Source organism: Phacochoerus africanus, chromosome 1 (genome assembly GCF_016906955.1).
Source record: "Phacochoerus africanus isolate WHEZ1 chromosome 1, ROS_Pafr_v1, whole genome shotgun sequence".
NCBI lineage: Eukaryota > Metazoa > Chordata > Mammalia > Artiodactyla > Suidae > Phacochoerus > Phacochoerus africanus.
In genome coordinates, this window is record NC_062544.1 from 105,555,716 (window position 1) to 105,582,520 (window position 26,805).

The 26,805-nt window shown below is 38.9% G+C and overlaps 2 protein-coding genes across 5 annotated transcripts in view; one reads left to right on the forward strand and one right to left on the reverse strand.

The window, feature by feature from the left end:
* Window positions 1-706: 706 nt before the first annotated feature.
* Window positions 707-4,287, reverse strand: LOC125122383 (basic proline-rich protein-like). Of its 2 annotated transcripts, XM_047770644.1 has the most exons (4): window positions 3,777-4,287; window positions 2,424-2,494; window positions 1,271-1,372; window positions 707-1,174 (listed from the first exon to the last, which is right to left on the reverse strand). In XM_047770644.1, the coding sequence occupies exons 1-2, from the start codon at window positions 4,246-4,248 to the stop codon at window positions 2,490-2,492; spliced, it is 477 nt and encodes a 158-aa protein (XP_047626600.1). In that variant the 5' UTR covers window positions 4,249-4,287; the 3' UTR covers window positions 707-1,174; window positions 1,271-1,372; window positions 2,424-2,489. The 2 variants fall into 2 exon arrangements, with proteins under 2 accessions (XP_047626600.1, XP_047626591.1); XM_047770635.1 differs by lacking the exons at window positions 707-1,174; window positions 1,271-1,372 and having other exon boundaries at window positions 1,798-2,494.
* CTNNB1 (catenin beta 1) overlaps window positions 3,626-26,805 on the forward strand; it is a 44,520-nt gene continuing 21,340 nt past the window's right edge. For all 3 annotated transcript variants that reach the window (XM_047770602.1, XM_047770610.1, XM_047770620.1), the window contains exon 1: window positions 3,626-3,752. The gene's annotated coding sequence lies outside the window, so the exon portion shown is untranslated. The remainder of the gene's footprint in view (window positions 3,753-26,805) is intronic.

Here is a 26,805-nt window from a genome sequence, read left to right on the forward strand (position 1 = left end):
TCTTTGAATATCATGGAGATGTCTCCATTGCCTCCCCTTACACTTCCTATGGTAGCCGTTAAAATGTATTTCCTTAGTATGGCAAAGACTGTTGTGTCAAACCAGTGAAGGCCTGGAGAACACATAACTCCAAGCATGAAGAGTGTTCCTGGCGTAACTGAAGCGGCCATGAACATAACTACCTCTGCTACTGCCACTGCCACCACCATGGCCATCACCTCCCACCACCTTCACCGCCCCTCCCTGTTCAGCAGTGCACACCAGATGCAAGCTTTCCATAGTGGCTCTCCGCCGAATTTGCCCAGTGGGTTCCTAGATTACTTCTGTGTGCAAGAATAGCCAACCATGTAGTCTGACAAGAGGTATTTACAACTGAGCCTGTTCAGCTGGAAAGAAATCAAAAGATAACACTGAACCCTGAGATGATGGATTGCAAATCAAAGCCCCAATCCATAAATAGCCCACTTGATGAACTGCTAACTGAAAAGCTGATCCTGATTATTGTCCAGTGTTTGCAGGCTGTCAAAAAGAAGTAATTTTTTTTAACAAGACTTCTTTGAGAGTCGGCATGCATTGTTTATAAATGCATGGAATATTATTTAGTCTTACCTTTCTGCTGAGAGAGGATTCTTCCCAAGGAGATTTAGATTGTCCAGAAGAGACCACACCCTCATTTCACTGTTTTCTACTGTTTCTGTTTATTTTCAAGTAGGGCTTATTACCAGTTACAATTATATGTTCATTTAAGGGTCCTAATCAAAAGGAACCAGTCATCTATTTCTCTCTTTAAAGGAAGCTCATTGTCTTAGTGCTCAATAAATGTTTAATTAGTGGATTTGATAGAATTAACTGTCCCAAAAGTGAACAGGCCTTCTTTGCAATGCGGGGTTGATTCATATTTCTGTGGGAAGTGAATAAACAATCTGGGCATTTATTTCTTTGGCTAAAGGTGATTCAAAAGCATATGTTTTAGTGAAGGGAAGCAGTACCTTCAGGTTCCATGGAGCAACTGCATGATGTGCCAATGGTCTGATATCATGACAAGTAATGCTTTCACTGTTAAGCCAGCTGGAGACACTTTTGGTTTCTAGGAACATAGCCTGAAATTTAGAACCATTTGTCTTCTGCAGTTTCACAAAATGGATTAATATATGTCAAAGCCAAATGGCTGGATCTAGAAGGTAAAAAAAGATAACCAAGTGTTTTTTCATGAAATGTATTGGCCAAAGTCAATTCTTAAAAGTCATTTTCACAAAATCACTTATTTTACCAACTCATCAGGAATGCTTGTGTTTCTTGTTGGTTTACTATCTGTCTTCATTGCAGCGAAGCTATTCATTTCATATTTTTGGTGAGGCAATTGGAGCAATTTCTGGTTTTGGGGAGAAGCAAATAAAAATTCTGAGCAATCTGTTAAATTTAACTAATTTGTCTTAATTTAAATAGTCACCCAGTAATTCTTTAGTATATTTCAAATTTGAAGGGAAAAATAGCTTGCTGCACTATTGCAAATTTTGCATTTCCTTTATGAACATGTTTGCTTAAAGTATGACTAGAGATTTTAAATATTAATTATAAATTTAGATTGAGATATCTAAATTGAAAAAATGTTTCAATTATTTTGGCATCCAATAGAGAAATGTAAATATAGAAGAGTTTTTATCCTTTAGATGTTCTAATAGTACAAATATTTCTTAACCAGTTTTAACGGTGTGTCTTATTCAGCAAAACAAAAACAAAACTGAACATAGAAAAAGGAAACATCTATAAAAATATTTATTAGTCATCTGATTTTAAATATATGACTTTAATCAAATCAAATATATATTCTTTAACTCTGTATATGAGCATTAATATTGGGGATCAGTACTGGAAAAATGCCGTTTACACTTTTGAGTTCATATTCAAAACACTGCTTTGATGAAGTATCTTTTTCTGTTCAGTCTGTTCAAATTATGACCATTCGGTTTAACCATCCGCTACAGTTAATTCTACAGAATTACTAGCAAAGACACAAATGAGAAAGTCATTCTAGACAATGGATCTCACGGAACATCATCTTAGTGTGCAGACTTTTTCCACTGCAGGGGCCCATGCTATGGTGATAGATAACAGTTAACATTACCTCGGTGTGTAGTAAAATATCTTTAAGATGGGGGAAAATTGAATTACTTCAGGAACATGTTGGCCCTGTTTAGCATTAGCTATGCCTAAAAACTACATAGCCTACTCCATGAGTGAATGAGTAAATAGGTTTCTTGTCTGTACCTATGTATAAAGACCTATTGTTTGCATGCATTAATTACAGGGATAAAAGCCTGAAGATAACTTTCACTGTTGCTTTTTGTGTGCTCTTCATTGTTTTGAAGGAAAAATAAGCATACAATAGACTAGACAAAGTGAATGGATCATAATTTTTTCACCTTTGACAAATGCCAATCTTGCTGGATTACAATGGAGACATTTCGAAGGGAAACGAAGACCCAGCTTCAGCCTATTAGGACGAATTAGAAAATGTTTTTAAGAATAGAAAATTCGTTTTTAAAAATTAGAAGCTGCCTAATAGATAGCTCCTTCCATAAACAACAACTTGGATTTCTCAACTAAGTAATATCTATAAATGAACTTCCTCCGAGGAAAAATCCTCCCCCAACAAATTTATTGACACTTAGTAAAGTGGAACCAGATAAAATTGAAATCTGTAAGAATTAACCTAGTTGACAGGGCTCTAGAGCTAGTCCATTTCTATCAGTCATTTGTTCACAGTAGGGACTCATAAGGACTTGTTGAATTGCGGGCTAGGCGCCCGTTCTAATGCGAGTTCAGTCTTTGGGATTGGGTTAACAGGAGGCTCTGCCCGGTACTTCACTTCCAGATTCAAGCTGAATAGCCGGTAGGGATGCGGAATCTACGATTCAGACCGTGGAGGTAATGTGCGGCTCGGCTGGGAGCCAAGTCCTGCAGAGAGCTTGGGGCCCAGACCGCAAAGACGGCGAAAGCACGATCGCGCCGGGGTCCCTCGACTTGCAGAGGGGCAGCAGCAGCGCCCGGCAGCGCCGGGAGCGGGCGGGCCCCGACCTCAGCACTGCGGTTGGCCCGGTCCCGAACTTCCGCCCTCCTGGGACCTGTGCCGCTCGGCCTCGTAGGGCCGGGGTCCGGGTGCCGCTTCCCACGGGCGGCAAGCGGCCAGTCCAGCGTCCGCTCTCTTGGCACTGGACGAGTGAGAGCCGGGGGGCTTCGGGATCCCGATAGTAGAGAATTTCGGGGTCGCCCTCCCCCAGCCCATCCCGGCCCGCGGGTGCCCTGGCCGCCCCATCTCGGCCGACAGCGCCTTGGCGGATCTGTCCTGCGGTCCCGCGCGGCCCGGCAGCCGCCGGCCTCTAACCCCCGGGAGCGTCCGAAGAGCTCGCAGGCGCCCCGCCCCAGCCCGAGGCGGGCGGCTCGGCGAAGCGGGGACTACTTTCCGCCGCCCGCCTGCGCCCCGCCCCTTGTCCTCGCGCGGCGGAACGCTCCGCGCTGCGCCGCTGGCGGCAGGATACAGCGGATTCTGCGCGACTTATAAGAGCTCCTTGTGCGGCGCCATTTTAAGCCTCTCGGTCTGTGGCAGCCGCGTTAACCAGGCTCCGGGAGCTGAGAGCGAGGGGAGGCGGAGACGGAGGAAGGTCCGAGGAGCAGCTCCGGTCTCCGCCGAGCCGCCACCGCAGGCCGAGGACGGTCGGACTCCCGCGGCGGGAGGAGCCTGTTCCCCTGAGGTGCTTGGGTGCTCCTTTCCTTACCCTTCCGGGGCTGCTCCCGCTCCTCTTCGGAGCCAAACTTCGTCGCGGGCGCGCGGTCCCGGCGGCGGCTGGAAGCCGGGCCCGGTGCAGCCCGGAGGGCCGGGGTGGGGAGCTGGGGGCTGACTGGGGGCGCCGGGGAGGCGGCGGGGGCGGGCCTGGCCCGAGGGGCGGAGGGCGGCGGCCGGGCCCGGGTTCCGGTCGCGCGGCTCTTTGGGGGCCCCGGGTGCGCCGCTTGCGGGGAGGGGGCGCCGCGAGTGCGCGTTCGGGAGCTCTGTTGTCTGGCGGGGGATAGTAGGGGGGTCTGTGGTTTCCGTCCCGGGCTCCGGCCGCGGCCGAGTTTGGGGGAGGGACCCTGCGCCTCTGGATGCGCCGGGGCCGGGGTGGGGGGCGGGGTGGGGACGGGGGACTCCGCCTTCCGGGCCTTCAAGGGGAGTTGGGGTACGGGCGCTGGGCCTGGGACCCGAGGTCCCATCTGCCATGAGGAGAGGACCAGTAGACTTTCTCTTCAGAGTCCCTCTTTCGTGCTTAAGGACGAATTAAGAGAATCGTTAGTATTATTTTAATGCTCTGCTGGTGTGTTTGGCTTTGGCTCCTGTTTAAATCGGAGCAACTTTAAACCGTAGAGGATCCAAACTATTATTGCAGACGGAGCGATGCTCCAGAAGGAGTTGCACAGATAAAATCCATATCTAGCACCTTTATTTTCTTGTACGGTGCAGGTGAGTGAAAGGAGTGTGCAAGGAAGGTCCTGGGAAAAATAAGGGCGAGGGCGACTGGCTTGCTGTCTCTTACCAAGTGACCCGCCGGACTCAGCCTCTGACTGCTTCGAGAATTTTGTTCGTGGAAATTCTTTATTTAGATAATTTCATGCCAGCTAAACTTGATTTTGAGAGCACTTTCCAGCGAGATGAATTTTTCCCTCGCTACGAAATTGCCCGAAGGAAATTAAAGCGTTGCAACTTCGTTCCGTGTTTTGTCTGGGGCGAGGACTTGGAATGCAGTTTCGAAGTTCAGTTCTCAAAGCCCGCTACTGGATCCGCTAAACTTGAAAGCTTTGGCAGTTGGGTATAGTTGATTCCTTCGTTTTCAGTTCCCTGTTGGAGGGAGCATTGTCTCCTACTTTGTATCTTCCAGACATCTGTGGTCTCCCCTCCCCCCCGAGTTTGTGAGTGGTGAATGAGGAGACTGGCCTGCTGGTATGCAGAGGTCGGCAAAAGGAAATCGAGGAGTGGTTTTAGTGAAACGAGAGCTTTGTGTCGTGAATAGTGGTGGCTTAGACTAGACAGCAACTTGAAGCGACGGCTAGCCTTTGATAAAGTCTGGACTGATGTTTTTCAGATCGCTGAGTTATAAAGTATTTTGTCTGGAACTTAGGAAGCCATTTCGTTATTGTCCCTTGGTGTGCATTCAGTACCTTCAGCTATCTTCACCTTAACTTGTCTTCAGGAATGTTGGACATAGCTTGAAATATTATTTACCATAATGCTACTGTTTAGTATCTGCTTAAATCAGTGACAAAAACATACTTTGGAGGGGTTTTTTGTGTGTTTTTTTTTTTTTGTCTGAACTAAGGCGATGGCTGCATTTATTTTACTTTTACATTTAAACCCACAAAATCTCTGGGTTTAAAAAAAAGTGCCATTAACGTTTGAGAATATTCTTGCACAAAATTTGATTAATTTGCACCCAATATTCATTACTTTGACCTAGTCTTTGTTCTAAAGGCCATGTACAAGGCCCTAAAGTGATTGCAACAGTAACTTGAAAAACTTGCAGAAGACTCTTCTATAGGATTAAAGGAATGCTGAGACTATTCAAGTCTAAGGTCCTTGAGGGGGAAATAAAAAAACTAAACTAGAAAGTTTAGTATAGCATGTAGCTTAGAGACCTTGTGGAGTTCTAGGCTTAGATTTTTCCATAGGCTAGAATAATCATTTAAGATAGCTTTCAGGAAAAACCAATTTTTAAAAACAAAGTGGCAAAAAAAAGGACAAAAAAGAAACATTTAGCAGTGTTCAAGTGTCAATAGGTATTCAAGAGTTTTCTTTTGGAACGTTATCCGACTACTTCCTCTACCAAGATAATTATGTAGAAAAGTGTGGATCCCAGTATTAAAACATAAGCTGAATTGAACTTCCTACTGTTGCCAGTGATGACTGGAATAAAAATTATCCATGTAAGTGAAGTAGTGTATTTTTGTTTTCATAGACACTTCCCTCCTCCACCCCCCCCCCATAGGAAGGAAAACATGAATTAGGCATATTTCTCTAAGGGTATTTTGAGATTTGGTCTTTCAGGAAAACTATCTGCAAATACTGTTTTTTTTTTTATTGGGAGGGGTGAAAAGAGGAGCAGAAGTATTATTAAAACGGGATGTGGAGAATTCAAAAGTTTGATTCTCTGTCATTAAAAGTAGCAGTGAGATTAAAACCCTAGAAATGGACTATATAAGTATCTTCAGCCAATGAAACTTGTATTATTGAAATAATACATCTATCCAGTTACAATAGGATTTTGTTTCTCTCTTCATGGTTTACTAGTTACTGATAATAACTGTAGAGGAGTAGGTGGTAAATTTTAAGTTTGTACTTTGAGCTAGGGTGGAAGCATGCTTGATTGCCAACCCAGGACAAAAAAGGATGAATGCATTTAGAGCAGGACACCTTCTAATAAAAAGTATTGGCAACTCTTTAGTGCTCCAAATTATTGACTTGTGTGACAGTGGTTGTGAAAACATTAATTGGTTAACTTAGTTGTATTCTTTTAAAAAAAATTATTGAGAAAACTTAGTCGTATGCTCATAGCCTGCTTTTTTACTGGAAATATGGTATCTTTTTGTTGAAACAGCTGACTGAAAACCTTTTTATACCATACAAATAAATAGTAAAACATAGACTGTGAGCTATTTTCTCATTAGTATAGAGCATTTAGCTATGGCCTCTTGTACCCTCATTGAGAGGATACTGATTTGCAGAATCAGTTCTGATTCTCTAACAGACTTTTGCTTATGTAATACTGTTCTAATCATGATGTAATAGATAACTAGACTAATAGGCTAAAATAAATGTATACTTCTTAAGTTCCACAGAAGGAAAATATGTGATTTTTGTTGCTTGCAGATGATTAGTGGTTAACTTGTGTACTTTTTCATTGCTTAAACTCTGGAGAAAGTTCTTTTATTTCCTCTGTTTACTTAAGAATGCTGCTTTTGTGTTTTATGCAAGTCTGAGCTTGACTGAATTTGAAATCCAGGTCTTTCTGTTGAGTTCTGAATCCTGCTGTTCTTGAAGTGTGTATTTAATCTGCTTTCTCCCTAACGAAAAAGTCACTCTAGGAACCCTTTTTAGGGTTTAACTATCTTTTTAAATTTGTTAATTGTGGGCATCTCTTTCTTTTAAGAGACATTCCCCTCACCCAAAGTCTCCCTCAAACCTGATGTCGCTGAGTGAGAATAGAGTTAGGGCATGTTTTCATTGCATGCTTTGGTCATGTTGAGTGCCCTCCAGTGGATATAATGTAATGCTTGTGGGGTTTTTTTTGGTTTTTTTTTTTTTTTCTCTTTGCTCCTGCAAATACGAATGGTTTTGATGAGAAAGCATCAATCAGTAAACTTTTAAAATTCTAAAATAATTTATTCATATTAATCCTGCTAATAAAAAGATTGGCATGAGAACACATCCTCTCAACCATTATTTGCAGAAGAAAGGTCAAAGTTAAATCAGAGATTAAATTTTATTTGTCGCTTTAAATAGTGTAATAATATCAGCTTAAATATAACGTAATTATAAACCAAAAACTCAGTATAATAATTTTAGGGTAAACAGTTCTAATGTTTATCCATATTAATGAATTATAGAAACTAAAAGTCTCAGAAAAAGGTAACAAAGAAGTGAATTGTTAATTTGTCTAAAATCTGTTACACAGTAAAATATGAGTAAGTCCTCAACTCTTATATTTTCTGGGAATATTATGTCCATTAAGAACTGGATATCAACAAAGCTAGACTCTCTTGAATCAACTTGTGTGAATTCTGGAGTATAATGCCTAGTTACTATAGGTTCTCGTTTGTATAGTGTTGTGATACACTATACCAATATTTTGCCCTTTAAATTTTTCAATAAAAACCTTCTTCTGTGCTTCTTTGTTAAAGTTCTTGCTGTTTCTATTAATAGCATTCTTTTATGAGAATACTTATTTCAAATCAGATTCTGATTAGTAACAGAAATAAGGCCTATTTTAAAATAGCTTTTAGAAGTCACATGGTCATTTTATGAAAAATTATCAGAGTTTAGAAAAAAATTTTTCAACTTTGTTTTCCATAAATAGGTGGTTGAAATGAAATTTAGAGGTTGATGGGGGGAGTATCACTTACTGATCCATTTTGCTCTTGGAATTCAGTATAATTTTGTGGAAATACTGTTAATGTCTTTTGACTAAGAAATATATTTTTGTTATCTTTTTTAAAAAATAAAGCAAGAATGCCTCAATTGTTTTATGTAAATGGCTATTTTAGAGTGAGTTGTGATCTTTCATAAAGGATCCTATATGGAATAAATAATGTCCAAGTCCATAACTAGTATTGGAAGCATTTATTGTCTGTAAGTCAAATAGCATATTTACAATTTTCCAAGATTTTTATGAGATATGAGAAAATTTGAAAATTATGTACGTTTTACTTAAAAAAAAATTCCACCTCTTAGGGACCTAATTTATCTCTTAGAAATTGGATACTTGTCTTCATTTGTGTAGCATACAACACTTTGACATTCAGGATAAGTAACTAAAGTAAGATTGCTATCATAAACCATAGAGGATTGATCTTACATGGCAATGGGAGTAGCTACTCACTGTCTCCTGGGCCAGGCAGGTATGGGGACCCTGTGGACTACAACAAATTGGAGGACACTTCTCATCTAAGCAACCAGTCTTCAGCTCCAGCCATTGTGTGGGAAAGTACTTTACGTTTCCACATCATCTGAAAGTTTATTTTCTCTAAGGTAACAGGAAATCCAGATTAATGTGCATCCCATAATTTGCACACATTGGTGAATGAAATTTGTGTTTTAAGACACTGTTTTAACACAAATTAAATACATCTGGAGTTCCTGTCGTGGCGCAGTGGTTAACGAATCTGACTAGGAACCATGAGGTTGCGGGTTCGGTCCCTGCCCTTGCTCAGTGGGTTAACGATCCGGCGTTGCCGTGAGCTGTGGTGTAGGTTGCAGACGTGGCTCGGATCCCGCGTTGCTGTGGCTCTGGCGTCAGCCAGGGGCTACAGCTCCGATTCGACCCCTCGCCTGGGAACCTCCGTATGCCGTTGGAGCGGCCCAAAGAAATAGCAAAAAGAAAAAAAAAAAAACTTAAAAAAAAAAAAATAAATACATCTGTTGGCAAGATACTGCCAGTTTGTAACATCTGAAGTAGTCCATTTAGAGTAGTTGTTTATAATCATAATTCTGCTAAATGAATAAAGGTAATAATTTGTGTGTGTGTATACACACTATGTGTACATATATGTATAATTTAGGAAGTAAGACTTATTAAACTATTAGGTTCATATCTGGCACTTGAAAAATGCCTTGTATCAATTAATTATAGATTTGGAACTTAAAATAGGTTCCATTATTAACTTTGTGAAATCTGAGAAACCCACACTTCTAAGTTTAGGAATAGGACAGATTGGGTCAAGGAAAAGGAGGAGAAATAACAACTTGTTCATTACTTAATCATCTTAAATACAGTTTTTTAAAGTGCATTCTTAAAAGAGGGCTCAAAACTTAATCTCTGAAGACACTTAAAATACTGGACAAATTCTGGCTGTGTGCACACAGTTATGTCAGCCTGAAATTTTATTGATGTCTTTAAACTGTGTTCTGGTTTTCAGCCAAAGTCTGCATTTCTGTGATTAACTATTATCAGACTGATCTAAAGCTGAAAAACAAAGTTTAGATAGTGAAAAATTAATTGAATATTAGTTTTACTTAAATTAGTGGCTTCTTGCTATATGACCAGAATCAATTTATGCAGGCAATTAAATAGATATTGGTTGAATCTTTTACAGCTAGGACAAGGTTTTTCATTTCCAGAATTTGAAAGCTTGGGTATTTAGTCTTACACACTACATGTTTAAATGGTAAATTGTGTTTGAACTGACAGTGCAAAGCATAGGCCAGAGTTGGTTTTAAAAAAACGTCATACTGAAAATAGTGCTGTAGACTGCAGTTGTTTTTATATGATATGGAATAGAATGCAAGTCAAACTGATCAGGGTGCTTTTCACAAAACATTTATCCTAGAGGTGTCACCCCTTAGCCTGTCCCACAATCTCATATAACTTTACAGAGCCACTGTAAAGTTTCTCTTGTAGCAATCCAGAAATTTCCTGCCTCTTTTCTTTTGAACTTGTTGAAAAGCCACCCCCCCAACAGTTTGAAGAGTGTAAACAGCTGGATAATGCTTCATAGCAGTGCCCATTTGTTTCCCTGTTCATTTCCATCTATTTCTACTATTTCCATGGTTTTACTCGTGATTCCAAAACTCCCATGTTGCTGGACTGATACTTTTAACTGATTTAACAGATGTGTTAGATAATTAGTTAAAAATTGGGGATGGAGGAGATATTTTTAAGCTCTTTAAAATTCTTTCAAGTTCATCAGTTCTCATGGCGTACAAATGGTATTTGATAAATCGTAAATGCTGGTCGCTGATCTGCTTGAAAGTAAAAGATGTGTTCGTGCTAAAGGGTTAATAAATTCATTAACAGGATTTTATGGTAGCTGAAATAATTGTGATACATATGTACACACACACACTTTATTGTACATTATCCATATAAAAATGTGAGAAGTTAGATTTACTGCAAAATTTCTTAGGATGATTTTTTTAATTTTTATTTTTTGTCTTTTTTTTTTGCCTTTTCTAGGCATATGGAGGTTCCTAGGCTAGGGGTCTAATTGGAGCTGTAGCCACTGGCCTAAGCCAGAGCCATGGCAACAAGGGATCTGAGCCATGTCTGCACCTACACCACAGCCCACGGCAACGCTGGATCCTCAACCCACTGAGCAAGGCCAGGGATGGAACCCGCAACTTCATGGTTCCTAGTCGGATTCATTAAGCGTTGAGCCACAACAGGAACTGCTGAAGATGATCTTACTGATTGTGATTTGCTTCACTACGGCATGGTTGTGAAGCTCACTCCATTCTTTTTTAAAGTATAATGAAGTGGTTTGGGGGTAAGGGTGTAGGGAGTGAGTCTGTCTTTGAAGTTTTCCATATACTAGATGAATGGCACATGTGTAAGGGAGGAACAAGAGTTTCTTGAAGTATTTTTCAGTGCAACTAACTAGAGAGATTTTCAAGTAGAGTTCTGTTCTCTTGTGTAGAAAGTGCTGAGGTGGACACTTAAAATCTTTCATGAGCTACTGAAAGAATGTAGCAATGTCAGAGCTTACTTTCTACCTAACAGTTCAGTTAGATACAAAAGTAGACACAAAATAAATGTTATATAAAAAACATAATGTGCTGACATAGTACTCTTTAGATAGTCATAAGGTTTAGTCTTTCTTGCATTTTGCTTAATTTAAAAGTTGTTTTAAAGTTTGTTTAGTTTTTATTTTATTAAATTTTTTTTTTTGTCTTTTGTTGTTGTTGCTATTTCTTGGGCCGCTCCCGCGGCATATGGAGGTTCCCAGGCTAGGGGTTGAATCGGAGCTGTAGCCACCGGCCTACGCCAGAGCCACAGCAACACGGGATCCGAGCCGCGTCTGCAACCTACACCACAGCTCACAGCAACGTCGGATCGTTAACCCACTGAGCAAGGGCAGGGACCGAACCCACAACCTCATGGTTCCTAGTTGGATTCGTTAACCACTGCGCCACGACGGGAACTCCTATTTTATTAATTTTTAAGTTTGATATCTCTGTTGGAAAAGCCACATGAGAATATGAAGTGAGGTTTATATTCGGTTTATATTGTTCTAAATTTTACTTTTTTTTTTTTTTTACTGCCACACTTGTGGCATATGAAAATTCCTGGGCTTGGGATGGAATCAGCTGCAGCTGAGGTATTCACCACAGCCATGGCAACATTGGATCTGAGCTGCATCTGTAGCTTCCCCCATAGCTTACGACAGTGGTGAATCCTTAACCCACTGCATCCTCACAGAGACAGCGTTGGGTCTTTAACCTCTTGAGCCACAGAAGGAACTCCAATATTATTCTCCCTTTGGTTTTGAGTGTTCTCTGTAGTCCATTTATGTAGTAAAACGCATTTTGTTTCTGGTAGTTGTCCTGTGTAGGTCACTGTTTCCTGCCTTCTGATGTCGTTTTTGCTAGGTCCTGAGTCAGAGTGCCAGCCAGTCTATTCCCCATAGAATGAAAAGTAAGAGGCTAGAAAGAGACTAGAAGCCTGGAAGTCACTCATAAGGCAGAATAATGATAGTCAAAATACTAAAGTTGGGGAGTTCCCTGGTAGCCTCTTGTTTAAGGACTCAGCACTGTCCCTGCTTTGGATCGGATTACTGCTGTGGCCCAGGTTTGATCCCTGGCCCAGGAACTTCTGCATCTAAAATTGGATTTTTTTTTTTTTTTAACATTCTTGAATCATGTTTGAAGAATGCCCTGACTATATGCTAAAGGGCCTCAGGATTCTCCTTATTACCATTATACCCCAGATCATATTACGTTTCTCTAGAAAGCCCTAAGACAGGAAGACTGTCAGCCTTCTCTTTGCTCCTCAAACTAGTCCTGTCCCCTCCTTCACCTCCTTATCATCAATCTGCATGGAGAGTCCATTGTTACATTGAAGGGAGCATTATAGTCTAGTCAGAGGCCAGGCCTAACAAATGCCTTTTCAAGGGCTTTGTTCTTTATTTTTGCCTTGCTCTTCTGTGTGCATTAGCCCTTACACCTCCAGACTCTAATCCCATTGGCTTTTTTTGTCTTCATCTCCCACATTTTATAATTTCCTGAATCTATTCATGTGCCTTCTGGAACTCATAGTCCTTAGCAAATCCTTTTTATTGTCAGTCTGTCCGGGAATATTTCCTTCTCTTTCTTGCTCCAGCTGAATCCTAGCCTCTCCCCTGATAGTGCTGCTGACCTGGGAGCTCTCTCAAGTGGTAAATGTTTCCTTTTGCACATCTTTTATTGCTGAACCAAGAGGTAGAGTGTCTTCCTTATATCTCATTGTCATTTCTTGACCATTCTTTTCCAAAACTTTGACACTCATGCTGTCAAATTATACACCCAGGACCCCTCTTTATTTCAGTCATCTACCAACTTTCCTGGGTCATTCCCCTCCTTCCTTGAATGCTGTTAGCTCCTGACTCACTGTCGTCTTTATTTCTGTTGTAATTCTTGGTTCTTAGTGATATCAGTGCCATTAGAGCAGTGATACTCTGAAATGTCACCTGATCTGTGAACCAGTATGAATTGCAGTAAGGAGTTTGTGCCCAAATGTATATCACTTATGTCATTAAGTTCACTGTTGAATTCAGCTGACTTTGTAACAAGACTTTTGATGAAGGAATCAATGTGTTGATTTATATAATCTGGCACAAGCTCCTTAGGGTATCTTGGTCTGTTCCTTTGAGTAATACTGATGTAGAAGATGCTTCCCATATTCTGACCTCTTAGTTCCTTGATTTCTTCTCCAAGTGAGCTTATTTTTCAATGTGATTCAGCCACCCTGTATTTGAGTTTCAGCAGCTCTTCAGCCCCACTGAAACTTGCACATTATTTATCCATATAAGCTTTTCAGTGTCCCTCACTCTCACTTCTACCCAACTGAAATTTCATGTTGAATCATATCACTTTCTTATATACACTCTCAACAACCTTGTCCCTTGTCTGGCTTCATGCCTGGTGGTTCTTGGTGTAAAGAAGTTCTTGGAGTTCCTGTTGTGGCTCAGTGGTTAATGAATCCAACTAGGAACCATGAGGTTGTGGGTTCGATCACTGGCCTCACTCAGTGGGTTAAGGATCCCGCGTTGCCATGGGCTGTGGTGTAGGTCGCACACATGGTCGCTGTGGTTGTAGTTTTGGCCAGCAACTACAACTCCGATGAGACCCCTAGCCTGGAAACCTCCATATGCCATGGGTGTGGCCCTAGAAAAGGCAAAAAAAAAAAAAAGTTCCTTCATTCTTCTCTTCTCAAATCTCCTAACACCTCTTCTGCCACTCTCACACCCCCATTTCTATTTCATAAAGCATATTAAATAACTGTAAGAATTCCGGAATGTTCCGACATCAGTGACTTTGTCCTTTATCTCCACCTTTGTCATTTGGATAAACTGTTGTGTTCAGAGATAAAAACAGCCAGCTCATTTGTAAACTAGATCCCATTCCCTCTTGCTCTCAATATTATTCTGTCAGTCTCCTTTCTCCTGCACCACTGGTTTTTCCTTCTCTACTGACTCTTCCCATGAGCATACAAACAAGATACTATTTTTCTCATTTACACAAAAAATCTTCATGTTTCCCAGTCTGCGTCTCTTTTGAACAAAACACCTTGAAACAATTGCTTGGGTACACTCTCTCCCCTTTTCTTTTGAACCCCTACCGGTGACCTCCATGTTATAAATCTCCAGACTTCATCTCACGTAACCTCTTGGTAGCATTTGGCACAGTTGTTTGACCAAGTTTAATTTGGCTTCTGGGTCACCACATCTATTAGCAGATATTCTTCCTCCCTCATTGTGGTTCCTTCTTAGTCTCCTTTGCTTTTTCTGTGACTCCTGTGTTGAAATGGCTGAAAATTTAGTCCCTGGACCTCTTCTTTTTCATTGTTTAAATATGCTCCATTCTCAGCTTTAAATATATGGTATTTAATCTATTTGCTGATGGCTTCTGGATTTACATCCCTAGCCTGGGTTTCCCTCCTGAACTATATAGATCCTGATACCCACCTTTCCCCCCAGCATTTTGAATGTCTAAGATGCATCTCAAATGTAATATATGAAAAGGTGAGCTCCCAATTTCCCCTAAAGATGCTTCTCTTAGTTAATGCAACTCTATCCAATTACCCAAACTTAAAACTTTGCTATTCTTGACTGTCTTTCTCTCACTCCATATCAAGTCCTGTTTGAAAATTGTGTCTGCTTTCCTAAAATACATCCAAATTCTAGGCATTTCTTACCATGGCATTTTATAGTCATCCCATCTTAATCTTTTGCCTGGATTTCTGCAAAGGCCTTCTAACTGGTCTGCCTGCATACATCCTTGTTCTCCTTAACTGTATTCTCAACAGAGTAGCCAAATAATTCTTTTGAAGTAATAGATCTGTAACTTTTCAAAAACCTCCAAGGACTTATCATCTCATTCTGTAAAAGCTGAAACTCCTGTGTTTGGACTATTCTATCACCTACTACTTTCCTCCTTTCACTTGTCATGGAAATAAAACTGAAAGGGGACAAGAAGAAAGAGGAGACCAGTAAAACACCTACAGCAATCATCCAGGTGACAGGTGATGGTTAGGGTAGTAGCACTAGGCACAGAGTAGAAACAGTAGGCTCTGCAAACTCAATAAGAGTGCAGTTCTCCAACTTCCAGTCTCCTTTCTTGCTTTATGTTTTTCTTAGCCCTCATCATTAGCTAACATAATAGATATTTTATCCTTTTCCCCCTTTTTCTTAGCCTCCTAGAACATAAGGTCTAGGAAAATAGGCATTATTAGACAGTAATTTAATAAGTTTTCTTACTGCGTTCTTCCCAGTGCCTAGAATTGTAGTACATACTAGTTGATCAGTAAATACGTGTTAACTGAAAGACTTTTAAACTTTATTTTGGATCATTCCCACTAGCATACAAATATATTCCAGACCTGGAGTTCCCATCATGGCTCAGTGGGTTGAGAAGACCTGACTAGTATCCTTGAGGATGAGTTTGATCCCTGGCCTCACTTAGAGGATTAAGGATATGGCGTTGCTGTGAGCTGTGATGTAGGTTGCAGACATAGCTCAAATCGCATATGGCTGTGGCTGGCAGCTGCAGCTCTGATTCGACCCCTAGCCTGGGAATTTCCATATGCTCCAGGTGCTGCCCTAAAAAGACCAAATATATATATATATGTACTTCAGACTTTTGCAAAGGTGGTTCCTTCCTGTCATTTATGGCTCATGTCAGATTGAGTTCTTCCTTGTCACTACCCATTTTCACTTTATCATATTCTCTTTTATTTAGTTTGTGGCACTTAATCATACTCTGAAGAAACATTTGTTTACTTGTTTTTTCCCCCGTCACAGTCTTGTCCTGATTTTGTATGCCTGTACCCAGAACAGTATTTGGAAGTTATAGGTGCCAGTAAAGTTTTGCTGCATGGATGAATATTCTGGAATCCCACAACCTTTGTTTTTATTCCAGCTAATGTCCCTTTAATTTTTCTGTTCCCTTTCACAGAGTGAAGGAGATATCCTATGGACATGTCTCCATTTTTCATCTTCTATTTCAGTTTATGTTCTGCTTTCATTATTTCAGTATACATGTTCTTGCTGAGCTCACTATTGCATCCCCATGCTAACCAATCAAAGAAGTGCTTTTAGTCTTGCTGGACCACTCAGCATTTGGTGCATTTTTTTTTTTAACTTCTTCTGGAACAGCACTGTCCAGTAGAACTAACTTTCTGTGATTTTGGAAATGTTCTACATCTGTGCAGTCTGATGTGCACCAGCTACACCTGGCTGTTGAGCACTTGGAATGTGGATTAACCCGCTGATAATGTGATGGTAAGCTAAATTTTAATAAAAATTAAATGTAAATAGCTATGTGTGAGTAGTAGCTACTGTCTGTATTGGACAGTGCAGTTCTAGAAATACTCTCCTTTTTTTCCTCATATTGCAACAAATTCGGTAAATATCAACCTATTTCCTCAAGCCAAACACCTACGTGTCATCTTTAATTCCTCTCATCTAATTTAATTTCCCCCATCTACTACAACCAGTCCATCAACATCCTCTTTTTTTCTATTTACAAAGTATTTCTCTAATCTGGCTATTTTTTGTGCCTAGTGCTGTTACCCTCGCTTAAGCCACTGCTATCTGTCACCTGGATTGTTGCTATAGTTGCTTTACTGACTTCTTTTCTTTATGATCCCCTTTCAGTTTTTAAAAACTTACATAGGCTCTTGCTGTTCACCTGCTTATAATCTTAGGTGGATTTCCAGTGGCACTTAGAGTGGAAAAAAAATGCATTTTTCACAAAGGCTGGAGAGCGCTACATGATCTGGCTATTTTCAACCTCATCTCATTGCAGTCGCCCTTTCCACTGTAATTGAACCACTATGATCTCAAGATTTAGATCTTAAAAGATGATGAGGTCTGAAAGATTCTGGGTTTCTGCATTTGATTCATTATTTCTGGAATGTTCCTGCTCTTCTCCTTACATTTTGGCTCTTTTGCATTTTTCTTTAGGTCTCAGCTTGAAGGTGTGGCCACAAAGTAAAGCCTTCCACTTGTCCATGTATCATTCCACTCCCTTTTCCCACTTGTTGCTTAGTTGTATACACTTATCACACTTTGTAATTGTTTATTCAGTCATTGCCTCTCTATCAATGCAAAATCATGTTTCTTAATCACCACTATATACCCAGAGTCTACTACTCCTTGGTATGTAGTAGTTTAAAAATTGTTGAATAAATGAAGTCTATACATACATTGCATTCATGCTGTTGGTATTGCTGTATTGTAACTACTGAGTAAGTGAAGGAATTGTGGGAAGGATTTCTAGTGGAACAGAAAAGTCTCTTGATTAACTTCGAAATTTGGTAAATTGAGAATATATATCAGTGGGGCATTCCTATTTAGCTCCGGGTTATGTCATTTATTGGTGTATTTTTGGGCTCACTATAGAATAGAGATTTAGAGTTCCTTGAAGTTATTGGTATTGAGGTAACAAAAGCAGTAACATTTTGAAGATAAAAACTTCCTAGCTTACTGTATGTTCCGTAATATTCCATTACTTTTCCTAAATGTAAGAGAGCCTCATAATTATAAGACCTAGTACTATGTGTAAGACTGTCAAAGGCAGCAAGATATCCTGCTTGGGAGAGTACCATAAACTTGATGTGCATGGTGAAGGACAGAAGATTGCTAAGAATTAAGTTAGAATATGTGCCGTCTTAATGAATAGATGCTTCTCAAGGAGCTGATATTAGGGTTACTCTGTGGAGTCAGGTTTATAATTTTTTCTTTTTTGTTTGTTTTTTAGCTTGGGTTACTAACTAATGTACACATTAGTCTACATTTGTGACCCTTTGCTCTGGAGATAACAGCATTGGCAATATGTATGGTACTTAAAAAAGTAATACAGTGCCAAGGTCTTGTCCCCACCTACTGATAGAAAACCATGGGGATGGAGCTTGGTCATATGTTTTTTTTAAAGTTGCAGATTAGAGCCTTTGGAAGGATCTGGTTTTCATTATAAAGGTTTCTCCAAGCAAGCCTGAAGACCTTTATAATAAATTACAAATTTAAAAGGGGAGATTGGATGAAGGCAGTCAAGAGGTACAGACTTCCAGTTATAAAACAAGTGAGTACTAGGGATGTAATGTACAACATGATAAGTATAATTAACACTGCTGTATGTTATATAAGAAAGTTGCTAAGAGAATAAATCCTAAGAATTCTTGGCACTAGAAAGGTTTTTTCTCTATTTCTTTAATTTTGTTTCTGTATCTATATGAAATGATGGATATTTGCTAAATATACTGTGATGATCCCTTCATGATGTGTGTAAATCAAATCATGATGCTGTATATCTTATACAGTGTTATATGTCAATTATAACTTAGTAAAACTTGAAGGAAAAACTATGTATAAACTCTGGGGGGCGGGGGGGGGGGAAATGCCTGTTTGAAGATGCCAGAGAGCAGTCGAAAGAAAACAAGTTTGAGGAGATGTCACTCACTGGGTGACATCCATGTATTCAAGACTTCACTAATGAGAGCAGTCTTTTTGGTACAGGATGATTAAAACTCATAAAGTATCAGAGAGAGAGGAGCTCAGGGTTGCCATGATGGCTAGAAATGAAATGGTGTGTAGGTAGATCCAGAATGGAGGGAGTCTCAGAGGGGAGCTTTAGAATCTACCTATAAACTCACTTTAAATCTTTGGCTGATCCCAGAACTGTGTGTGTTGCAGGGTGGAGGAATCCCCAGGAACTCAGTTTAAAGCAATACATGGAACATTGAAAAATATGAGCAGAGATTTTACCTTCCTCCCTTACAATAAAGAAGTGTTTAGAGTTTGAGTCCTGCCAGGTTGGGGGGAATGGTCTTGGTATACACCTCACGGTTTTCCTTTCTAACCAGAGAAGGGTCAGTCACACCTTAAGAGCAAGGTATTCATTAAGTCTTTTAAAATCTGAACAAAATCCCTCCTAACAGAGTTTAAGACCATGCTCCCTAAAACCAAGATGATTTATTTGCCTTAAAGAAGAAAACTCAGTACTCTTTGGAAAAAAACTCCAAAAAACCAAAGTCTCCATTATATCCAGTACACCATAATGTATGCTATATACAATCAAGAATTAGTAGACATGTGAAAAAATAAGAAAAAAAAGTCACCAAAGATCAAGAGAAAATAACGTGGTGAAATAACCCAGATTTTAGGATTTGCAGACAAAAATAAGACAGGAGGCATTCTCTTGTTGCTCTGCTGGCATGCACACTGCTGTGGCAGAGGTTTGATCTCTGGGCTGGGAACTTCTGCATGCTGTGAGTATGGCCAAAAAAATTAAAATGAAAAATAATTTAAAAAAAATTACTTTTGGAGTTCCCTGGTGGCTCAGTGGGTTAAGGATTCTATGTTGTCATTGTTTTGGTTAGGGTAACCACTGTGGTGCTGCTTCAGTCCCTGAAACTTCCACATGCTGCAGGTGTAGCCAACAACAAAGAAACAAAAAAGGAATAAGACCAACATATAATTTATAACAAATGAAATAAATCCTGTTTATAAAAAAGCTCTCAAACTGGGTTAAGAAAAGATTACATCCAACTTTGTATTCAATACACATTTAAAACAAAAAGATTTTAAAAATCGAATTAGCAAAAACATAGCAATATATAAAACTGAAGTTACAGTATTTTTTTTAATCAGTCAGTTTGCTATAGGGATTTAAAATCTTTGGTAATCTGTACACTTTTACAGAATTTGGTATTATATCAACATCCATTGGTATCTCCATGAAACATTTAGTTAAAAAATTCTTCAGAAAACACATTTGGTATGAAGATAGGTAGTACAGTTGACCCATGAAGAATGCAAGTTTGAACTGCATGTGTCCGCTGAAATGCTTTTTTCCCCCAGTCAATATAGCTGCCCGTATTTTGATCATTAATTAATAAAAACAACTTTTTTTTTTTTTTGGTGCAGCATATGGAAGTTCCTGGGCTAGGGATCAGACCTGTGCCATGGCAGTGCCCTGAACCACAGCAGTGACAATGCCAAGTCCTTAACCTGCTAGGCCACCAGGGAACTCCTTTTTGTATTTTTTTTTTCTTGTTTTTGTTTTTTGAACAGTGAGTAACATTTTTTATGGGGGAAAAGGCAGGCATATATTGAGGTAATATTCTACTTTAGCATGTACCAGATTTTAGTGGCCTGAAATTTTTTCCCAAGCACATGGTCTTGATGTGGCTTTCCTATGTCATTTGGTTCAGTGTCATTTTTTTAATATAACTTGTTTTTGAAGATATTTAAGGGAAAAAAGTATAGATTTTTCTTAGTAACTTAGTAGCCCACTTAAACCCTTTCTGTTGTTGGTCTTCACATTTAGGTTTAAGGTACTTAATTAAAATGTAAACTTGCCTTTGGTTTGTTCTTAGTAAAAATAAGGAATAAACAGATGAGGGGTTGGTGAACTGCTGCCTACCACCTGTTTTTGTATGGCCCTAGAATTAAGAATGATTTTTACTTTTTTTTTTTGTCTTTTTGCCATTTCTTGGGCCGCTCCCGTGGCATATGGAGGTTCCCAGGCTACGGGTCTAATCGGAGCTGTAGCTGCCAGCCTACGCCAGAGCCACAGCAACATGGGATCCGAGCTGCGCCTGCAACCTACGCCACAGCTCACGGCAACGCCGGATCGTTAACCCACTGAGCAAGGGCAGGGATCGAACCCACAACCTCATGGTTCCTAGTCGGATTCATTAACTACTGCGCCATGACGGGAACTCCCTGATTTTTACATTTTTAAATAGCTGCTAAAAAAATCAAAAGGATAATATTTCGTGACACATGAAGTTTATGAAATAAATAAATTTAGAAAGCCCAGAAATAAACCCAAGCACCTATGGTCAACTGATCTGTGACAAAGGAGGCAAGAACATACGGTGGAAGGATAGTCTCTTCAGTAAGTGGTACTGGGAACACTAGAAAACTACATGTAAAAGAATGAAATTGGAATACTCTTAAACACCATATACAAAAATAAACTCAAAATGGATTAAAGACTGAAATGTAAAGCCAGATACTATAAAACTCCTAGAGGAAAACATAGGCAGAATGCTCTTTGACATAAATCACAGCAACATCTTGTTTGATTCACCTCCTAGAATGACAGTAAAAACAAATAAACCCTGGACCTAATTAAACTCAAAAAGGTTTCGCACAGCAAAGGAAACCATAAACAAAATGAAAAGACAACTCACAGAATGGGAGAAAATCTTTGCAAATGATTCAGCTGACAAGGGCCTAGTCTACAAAATAAACAGCTCATATAACTCAACAACAACAAAAAACCCAATTAAAAAATGGGCAGAAAACCTAAATAGACATTTCTCCAAAGAAGACATATGGTTGGCCAGTAGGCACATGAAAAAATGCTCAACATCACTAATTATTAAAGAAATGCAAATCAAAACTACAATGAGGTACCACCTCACACCAGTCAGAACAGTCATCATTAACAAGTCAACAAATAACAAATGCTGGAGAGGGTGTGGAGAAAAGAGAACTCTTCTTCACTGTTAGTGGGGATGTAAATTGGTACAACCACTATGGAAAACAGTATGAAGGTTCCTTAGAAAACTAAATATGGTCCACATGGTCCAGCAATTCCAATCCTAAGCATATATCTGGAAAAAACTTTCATTCAAAATGGTATGTGTGTCCTTATGTTCACTGCAGCACTATTCACAATAGCCAAGACATGGAAACAACCTAAATGTCCATCAGCAGATAAACGGATTAAGAAGATGTGGTATATATACACGATGGACTCTGCCATAAAGAAGAACAAAATGATGCCATTTGCAGCAACATGGATGCAGCTAGAGATTCTCATACTAAGTGAAGTAAATCAGAAAGAGACAAATACAGTATGATAGTAGTTGTATGTGGAATCTAAAATACGGCACAAATGAACCTATCTACAGAACAGAAACAAAGAGAATGGACTTACGGTTGCCAAGGGGGAGAGGGGAGGAAGTGGAATGGACAGGGAGTTTGGGATAAGTAGATGTGAACTGTTACATTTAGAAGGGATAAGCAGCATGGTCCAACTATATAGCGCAGGGAACTGTGTTCATTCTCTATGAGCAGAACATGGATTACTATGCTGTACAGCAGAAATTGACATGACACTGTGAATCAACCATACTCTAGTAAGTTTGCTGACTTCTGTTCTAGATAGGTTATGTTGTTCACAAATGAATCCTTCCTGTTCCTAAAGACATTTAAGAATTCTCTTAGGTTATGTTTAATTTGTTGGCTGTCTAAGCCTTTATATTACAATTTATTGTTCAGCTGTCTACTTTTTTTTAATAATGATTTTTTATTTTTTCCCTTATACCTGGTTTACAGTGTTCTGTCAACTTTCTGCTGTATGACCCAGTCACACATACATGTATACATTCCTTTTTCTCATATTATCATGCTCCATCGTAAGTGATTAGATATAGTTCCCAGTGCTATACAGCAGGATTTCATTGTTTATCTCAACTGCCTACTTTTAGAACATTGTTCTTTCTTTTAGCACATTTTTTTCCATCAAGTATTTAAGGGCGTAATCTGTGTAAGCACTTATAGAAACAATGAGGAACTAAATGTATAGTCCCAAACCCTCACAGAGTTCACTCTTTGAGGTTTTTTGTTTGTTTGTTTTTTGTCAGTGTGCTAGAATGGTGGGGAAGGGAAACTCTTATAACAAGTGGAGAAGGGAGAAGTTGTTTTGGGATATTAAACAATGCATTAAATTATTTTTGGAAGTCATTAATGTCCTAATCCTGCCTGTAGCCTGAACTTAGAGATAAACATCTAGAAACTTTCTTAAAGTAAAATCTTCCATTTCCTTGGCATGGTATACTCATGTTTGAAAATTCTGCGTGTTCTTATCAGCATTTGTGCTAGTCACAGAGTCAAGTATGGAGCATGTGGTGATTCAGATCTTAGAAGTTTTTAAAATTATTTTTTTAATTTTGCTAGGGTTACTATTCAGAGAATGTGGTTCTTCAGTATTGCTTATGATTCTTTTATCTGAAAATTGTGCTCTTGGGCTTATTTGCATCAGTGATGGCTAAATACTAATTGTCTATAACTTTGGGGTGGCGATGGGATAAATGATCGAAAGGGCATGCACATAACTCTAAACAGAACTCAACTTGAATTTAATAAAGCAGTTTTACTAGCTGTACTCATTAATTGCTGCTAGTCATTTTCTCAGCTGATGATTTGGGGAATGTTTTCTATAATGTTGCAGGGAAAATCCTATGAGATAAAACTGGGCTCAGAACTGAAGTTCTAGGCATTTTAGTTAAGCTACTTTGTTAAGTATTTCAAGGGCAAGGTAAGATGTTTACCTGATACTGCAAGGCAACATCCTAAAATTATGGTGTAAAAGACATTATTTAAGGTAATATAAATCACCTAATCAGAAATCTGTCATTACTTTGTGTTGCAGTTGAGTTTTAGAATATCACTACCTTAATGCTTTAGTAGAATAAGAACTGAATGAAAATATCTATTGTTTCTAAAAATAGAAATTTATTAATATATTGAAATAAAGACATTTGCCTAAATATCTTTAAGAATTACAGTAAGCTTGATTTCCTTGATTTTAGAAAACACTGATTATTTTTCCAAAGAATAGGTCTTTTTTATTTTTTAAGCAATTTGCACCTTGAGGTACTGATGGTCTGCTGAGTTACTTTCTACCTTTCTTTTGCAGAAAGCCCATTTTCTAGGCCACTTAGCTTTTATGCTTAGAAACATTTACTTAGTGCTGTATATCACTGTTTGGTTAACATACAGTGGGCTGAATGATAGCTACTTTCTTGGACAATTATTTTTTGGGGCGATGAGTATTTCTAATACTAATGTATTTCTATGCATTTTGTTCTATAAATGTATGTAAAAATATCTATTTAAAAGTATGCAAATTAGTAATTGCATACTAGGTATGTTTTGCATTTTTTCTATTTTTCATTTTTAATGGCTACATAGTAATCCCCTACTCCCTTCACCTGGATGATTTACAGTAGTCTCTTAACTTTTCTCACTGCTTTGCTTTTGCCCATCATGGTCTTTTTTCTATATTGACACTAGAGTGAACTTTACAAATCTTAAATCACAGATGTTAGTTATTCCAATGGCTTCCCACAGGGTACTCTGAATTTATTCTATGCCCTTATCATTCTTCCCCCCTGACTTCTGGTTATGCTGGTGACCTTTCAGTACTGCTTCCCTTCAGCTCTTTTCTTCCTTTGCAATTTGTTTTCTTCATGGAGAATTCTGCCCCATCCCTACCTGGCTAGCTCTTCCTCCTGTCATTTCCTTCCTCATCACTCACTCTTACCTAGTGTAGCCAGCCCTTCGCCCCTACTAGTCTCTCTATTCTTATCTTGTTTATTTTCTTCACAGCAGTTCTCCCTCTTTAAATTGTGTTGTTTATTGCTTAACTCTCTAACAGTGGAATGCAGGCTTTGGTATATGCATGACCTTGACTCTCTCTCATTCATTGTTTCTGCAATGCCAGTAACATAAAAGGTAATTAAATATTTGTTCAGTAGATGAATATACATTCCACTCAATGGATAAATTATTTTTTATTCACTGCCTTATTGATGAGCATTTGGGTAGTTTCCAGCTTTTTCTCTATGAACGCTTTACTGTGCAGATCTCTTGGCATGCTTCTGTGAATATTCCTGCAGAATACAGTTCTATTTTAAACATGGAATTTTTATATGAAAGAATGTTTTTACACTTAAATTTATTGGGTAGTGTCAACTTACCATCCAAAAAGCTTCTGCCAGTTTAACTGTATCCATGTCAGCAGTGGGTATTATTAATCTTTTCAATCTACCTTTCTAATATGCAGAAATAAATAAGTTTAAAACTTTTGCATGTATTTATTGCTTACTTTCTATTTTTCCTTTTTAAGTGATGGTTCCTGCCCTTTTTCTGCTGTATTTATTGATTTCTTCTCAGCTCTTTGTTTCCTATGGATATTAGCCTTTAATCATATTTCACATGTCTGGTGTCCAGTATTTCATTTTTTTTAAAGTATTTTATTTTATTTTATTTTTTATTTATTTATTTATTTTTGTCTTTTTGCTATTTCGTGGGCCGCTCTCGCGGCATATGGAGGTTCCCAGGCTAGGGGTCGAATCGGAGCTATAGCTGCCAGCCTATGCCAGAGCCACAGCAACGCAGGATCCGAGCCACGTCTGCGACCTACACCATAGCTCACGGCAACGCCGGATTGTTAACCCACTGAGCAAGGGCAGGGATCGAACCCGCAACCTCATCGTTCCTAGTCGGATTCGTTAACCACTGCGCCACGATGGGAACTCCCAGTATTTCATTTTTAAAAAGACATTATATGTAGTGGTTTTTTGCTTATAATTTTAAAATTCAACACACACTATACTGTCTTTCCTTTTTGGTTTCATAGTTCCAAGCCGTGCTTATATTAGGCTTCTTACCATGGTTTTGTTTCCACCTTTGCTTGTACACTCTTATTTTGTCTTTAAAAAAAAATTCTGGAGTTCCTGTCGTGGCTCAGAGGAAATGAATCTGACTAGTATCCATGAGGACACAAATTTGATCCCTGGCCTGGCTCAGTGGGTTAAGGATACAGTGTTGCTGTGAGCTGTGGTGTCCACGTGGCTGGGAACTGGCGTTGCTGTTACCATGGCATAGGCCAGTGGCTACAGCTCTATTTCAACCCTAGCCTGGGAACCTCCATATGCCATGGGTGCAGCCCTAAAAAGACAAAAAAATTAATAATAATAAAATTTAAAAAATAAAAACGTAAATATTTGGCAGATGTAGGTTTAATTTAGTAAAGTAAGGATGAAAAAAACTTTTTTCTTTAACAAGGACAAGCCCCTTTCTGCTAATATTATTAATCAAGTAATCCAGCTTTCTCCCACCAGTTGAAATACCGTCTTTTACATTTTTTAAATTGCCACATTATGTCTGGGTGTTTTCTGATTACTGTTAAGTTTCTCAACCATCCCTACGACCCACAGTTATACAGTTGTTTAATTGCTGTGACTGCTAATTTATAACGTATTTTGGTATCTGATAGAATTGGTCTGTTCTCATTCTTATTTTAGCTTTTCTGTTATCTTTACACTTCCATTACAGATGAATTTAAGAATCATTTTCACTCCTAAAGAAATCTAATTGAGAATTTTGTTGGGATTATATTGAATTTATAAACTAAGAGAAAACTGGCATTTTTATACAGTACAAAAATCTTTTAGTCAAGAACAAGATGTCTTTTAATTTTGTATGTACCTTTTATTAAAAATTTAGTTGAACTGTTTTCTGTGCAGTTTTATCAGACTGTAAAATTCAGTTAAAATGGATATAAAAGTGTCTCTAGAATGTTAACAAGGAGTTCTTAGTTTAAAAGTATTTAGCCAGTCATCACTTTGAACTTTGAGAACAGAATTTTCAGTTTCAGGATGTAATGGAAACAAATTCTCCTGTTTAGCTATAATTCTTAGCCTTTTTGAAATAGACGTGTAGCGTGTTCAGCTTTTGGACTGCTACCTTTTCAAGGAGATGGAAATCCTTTATTTTATTCTCATA

Coding starts and splice junctions, on each gene's coding strand:
- LOC125122383 (XM_047770635.1), bottom strand. CDS start 4,255: ATGGCAGATGGGACCTCGGGTCCCAGGCCCAGCGCCCGTACCCCAACT. Junction 2,495..3,776: donor GCGGGAGCAGCCCCGGAAGG/GTAAGGAAAGGA, acceptor TCGTCCTAATAG/GCTGAAGCTGGGTCTTCGTT.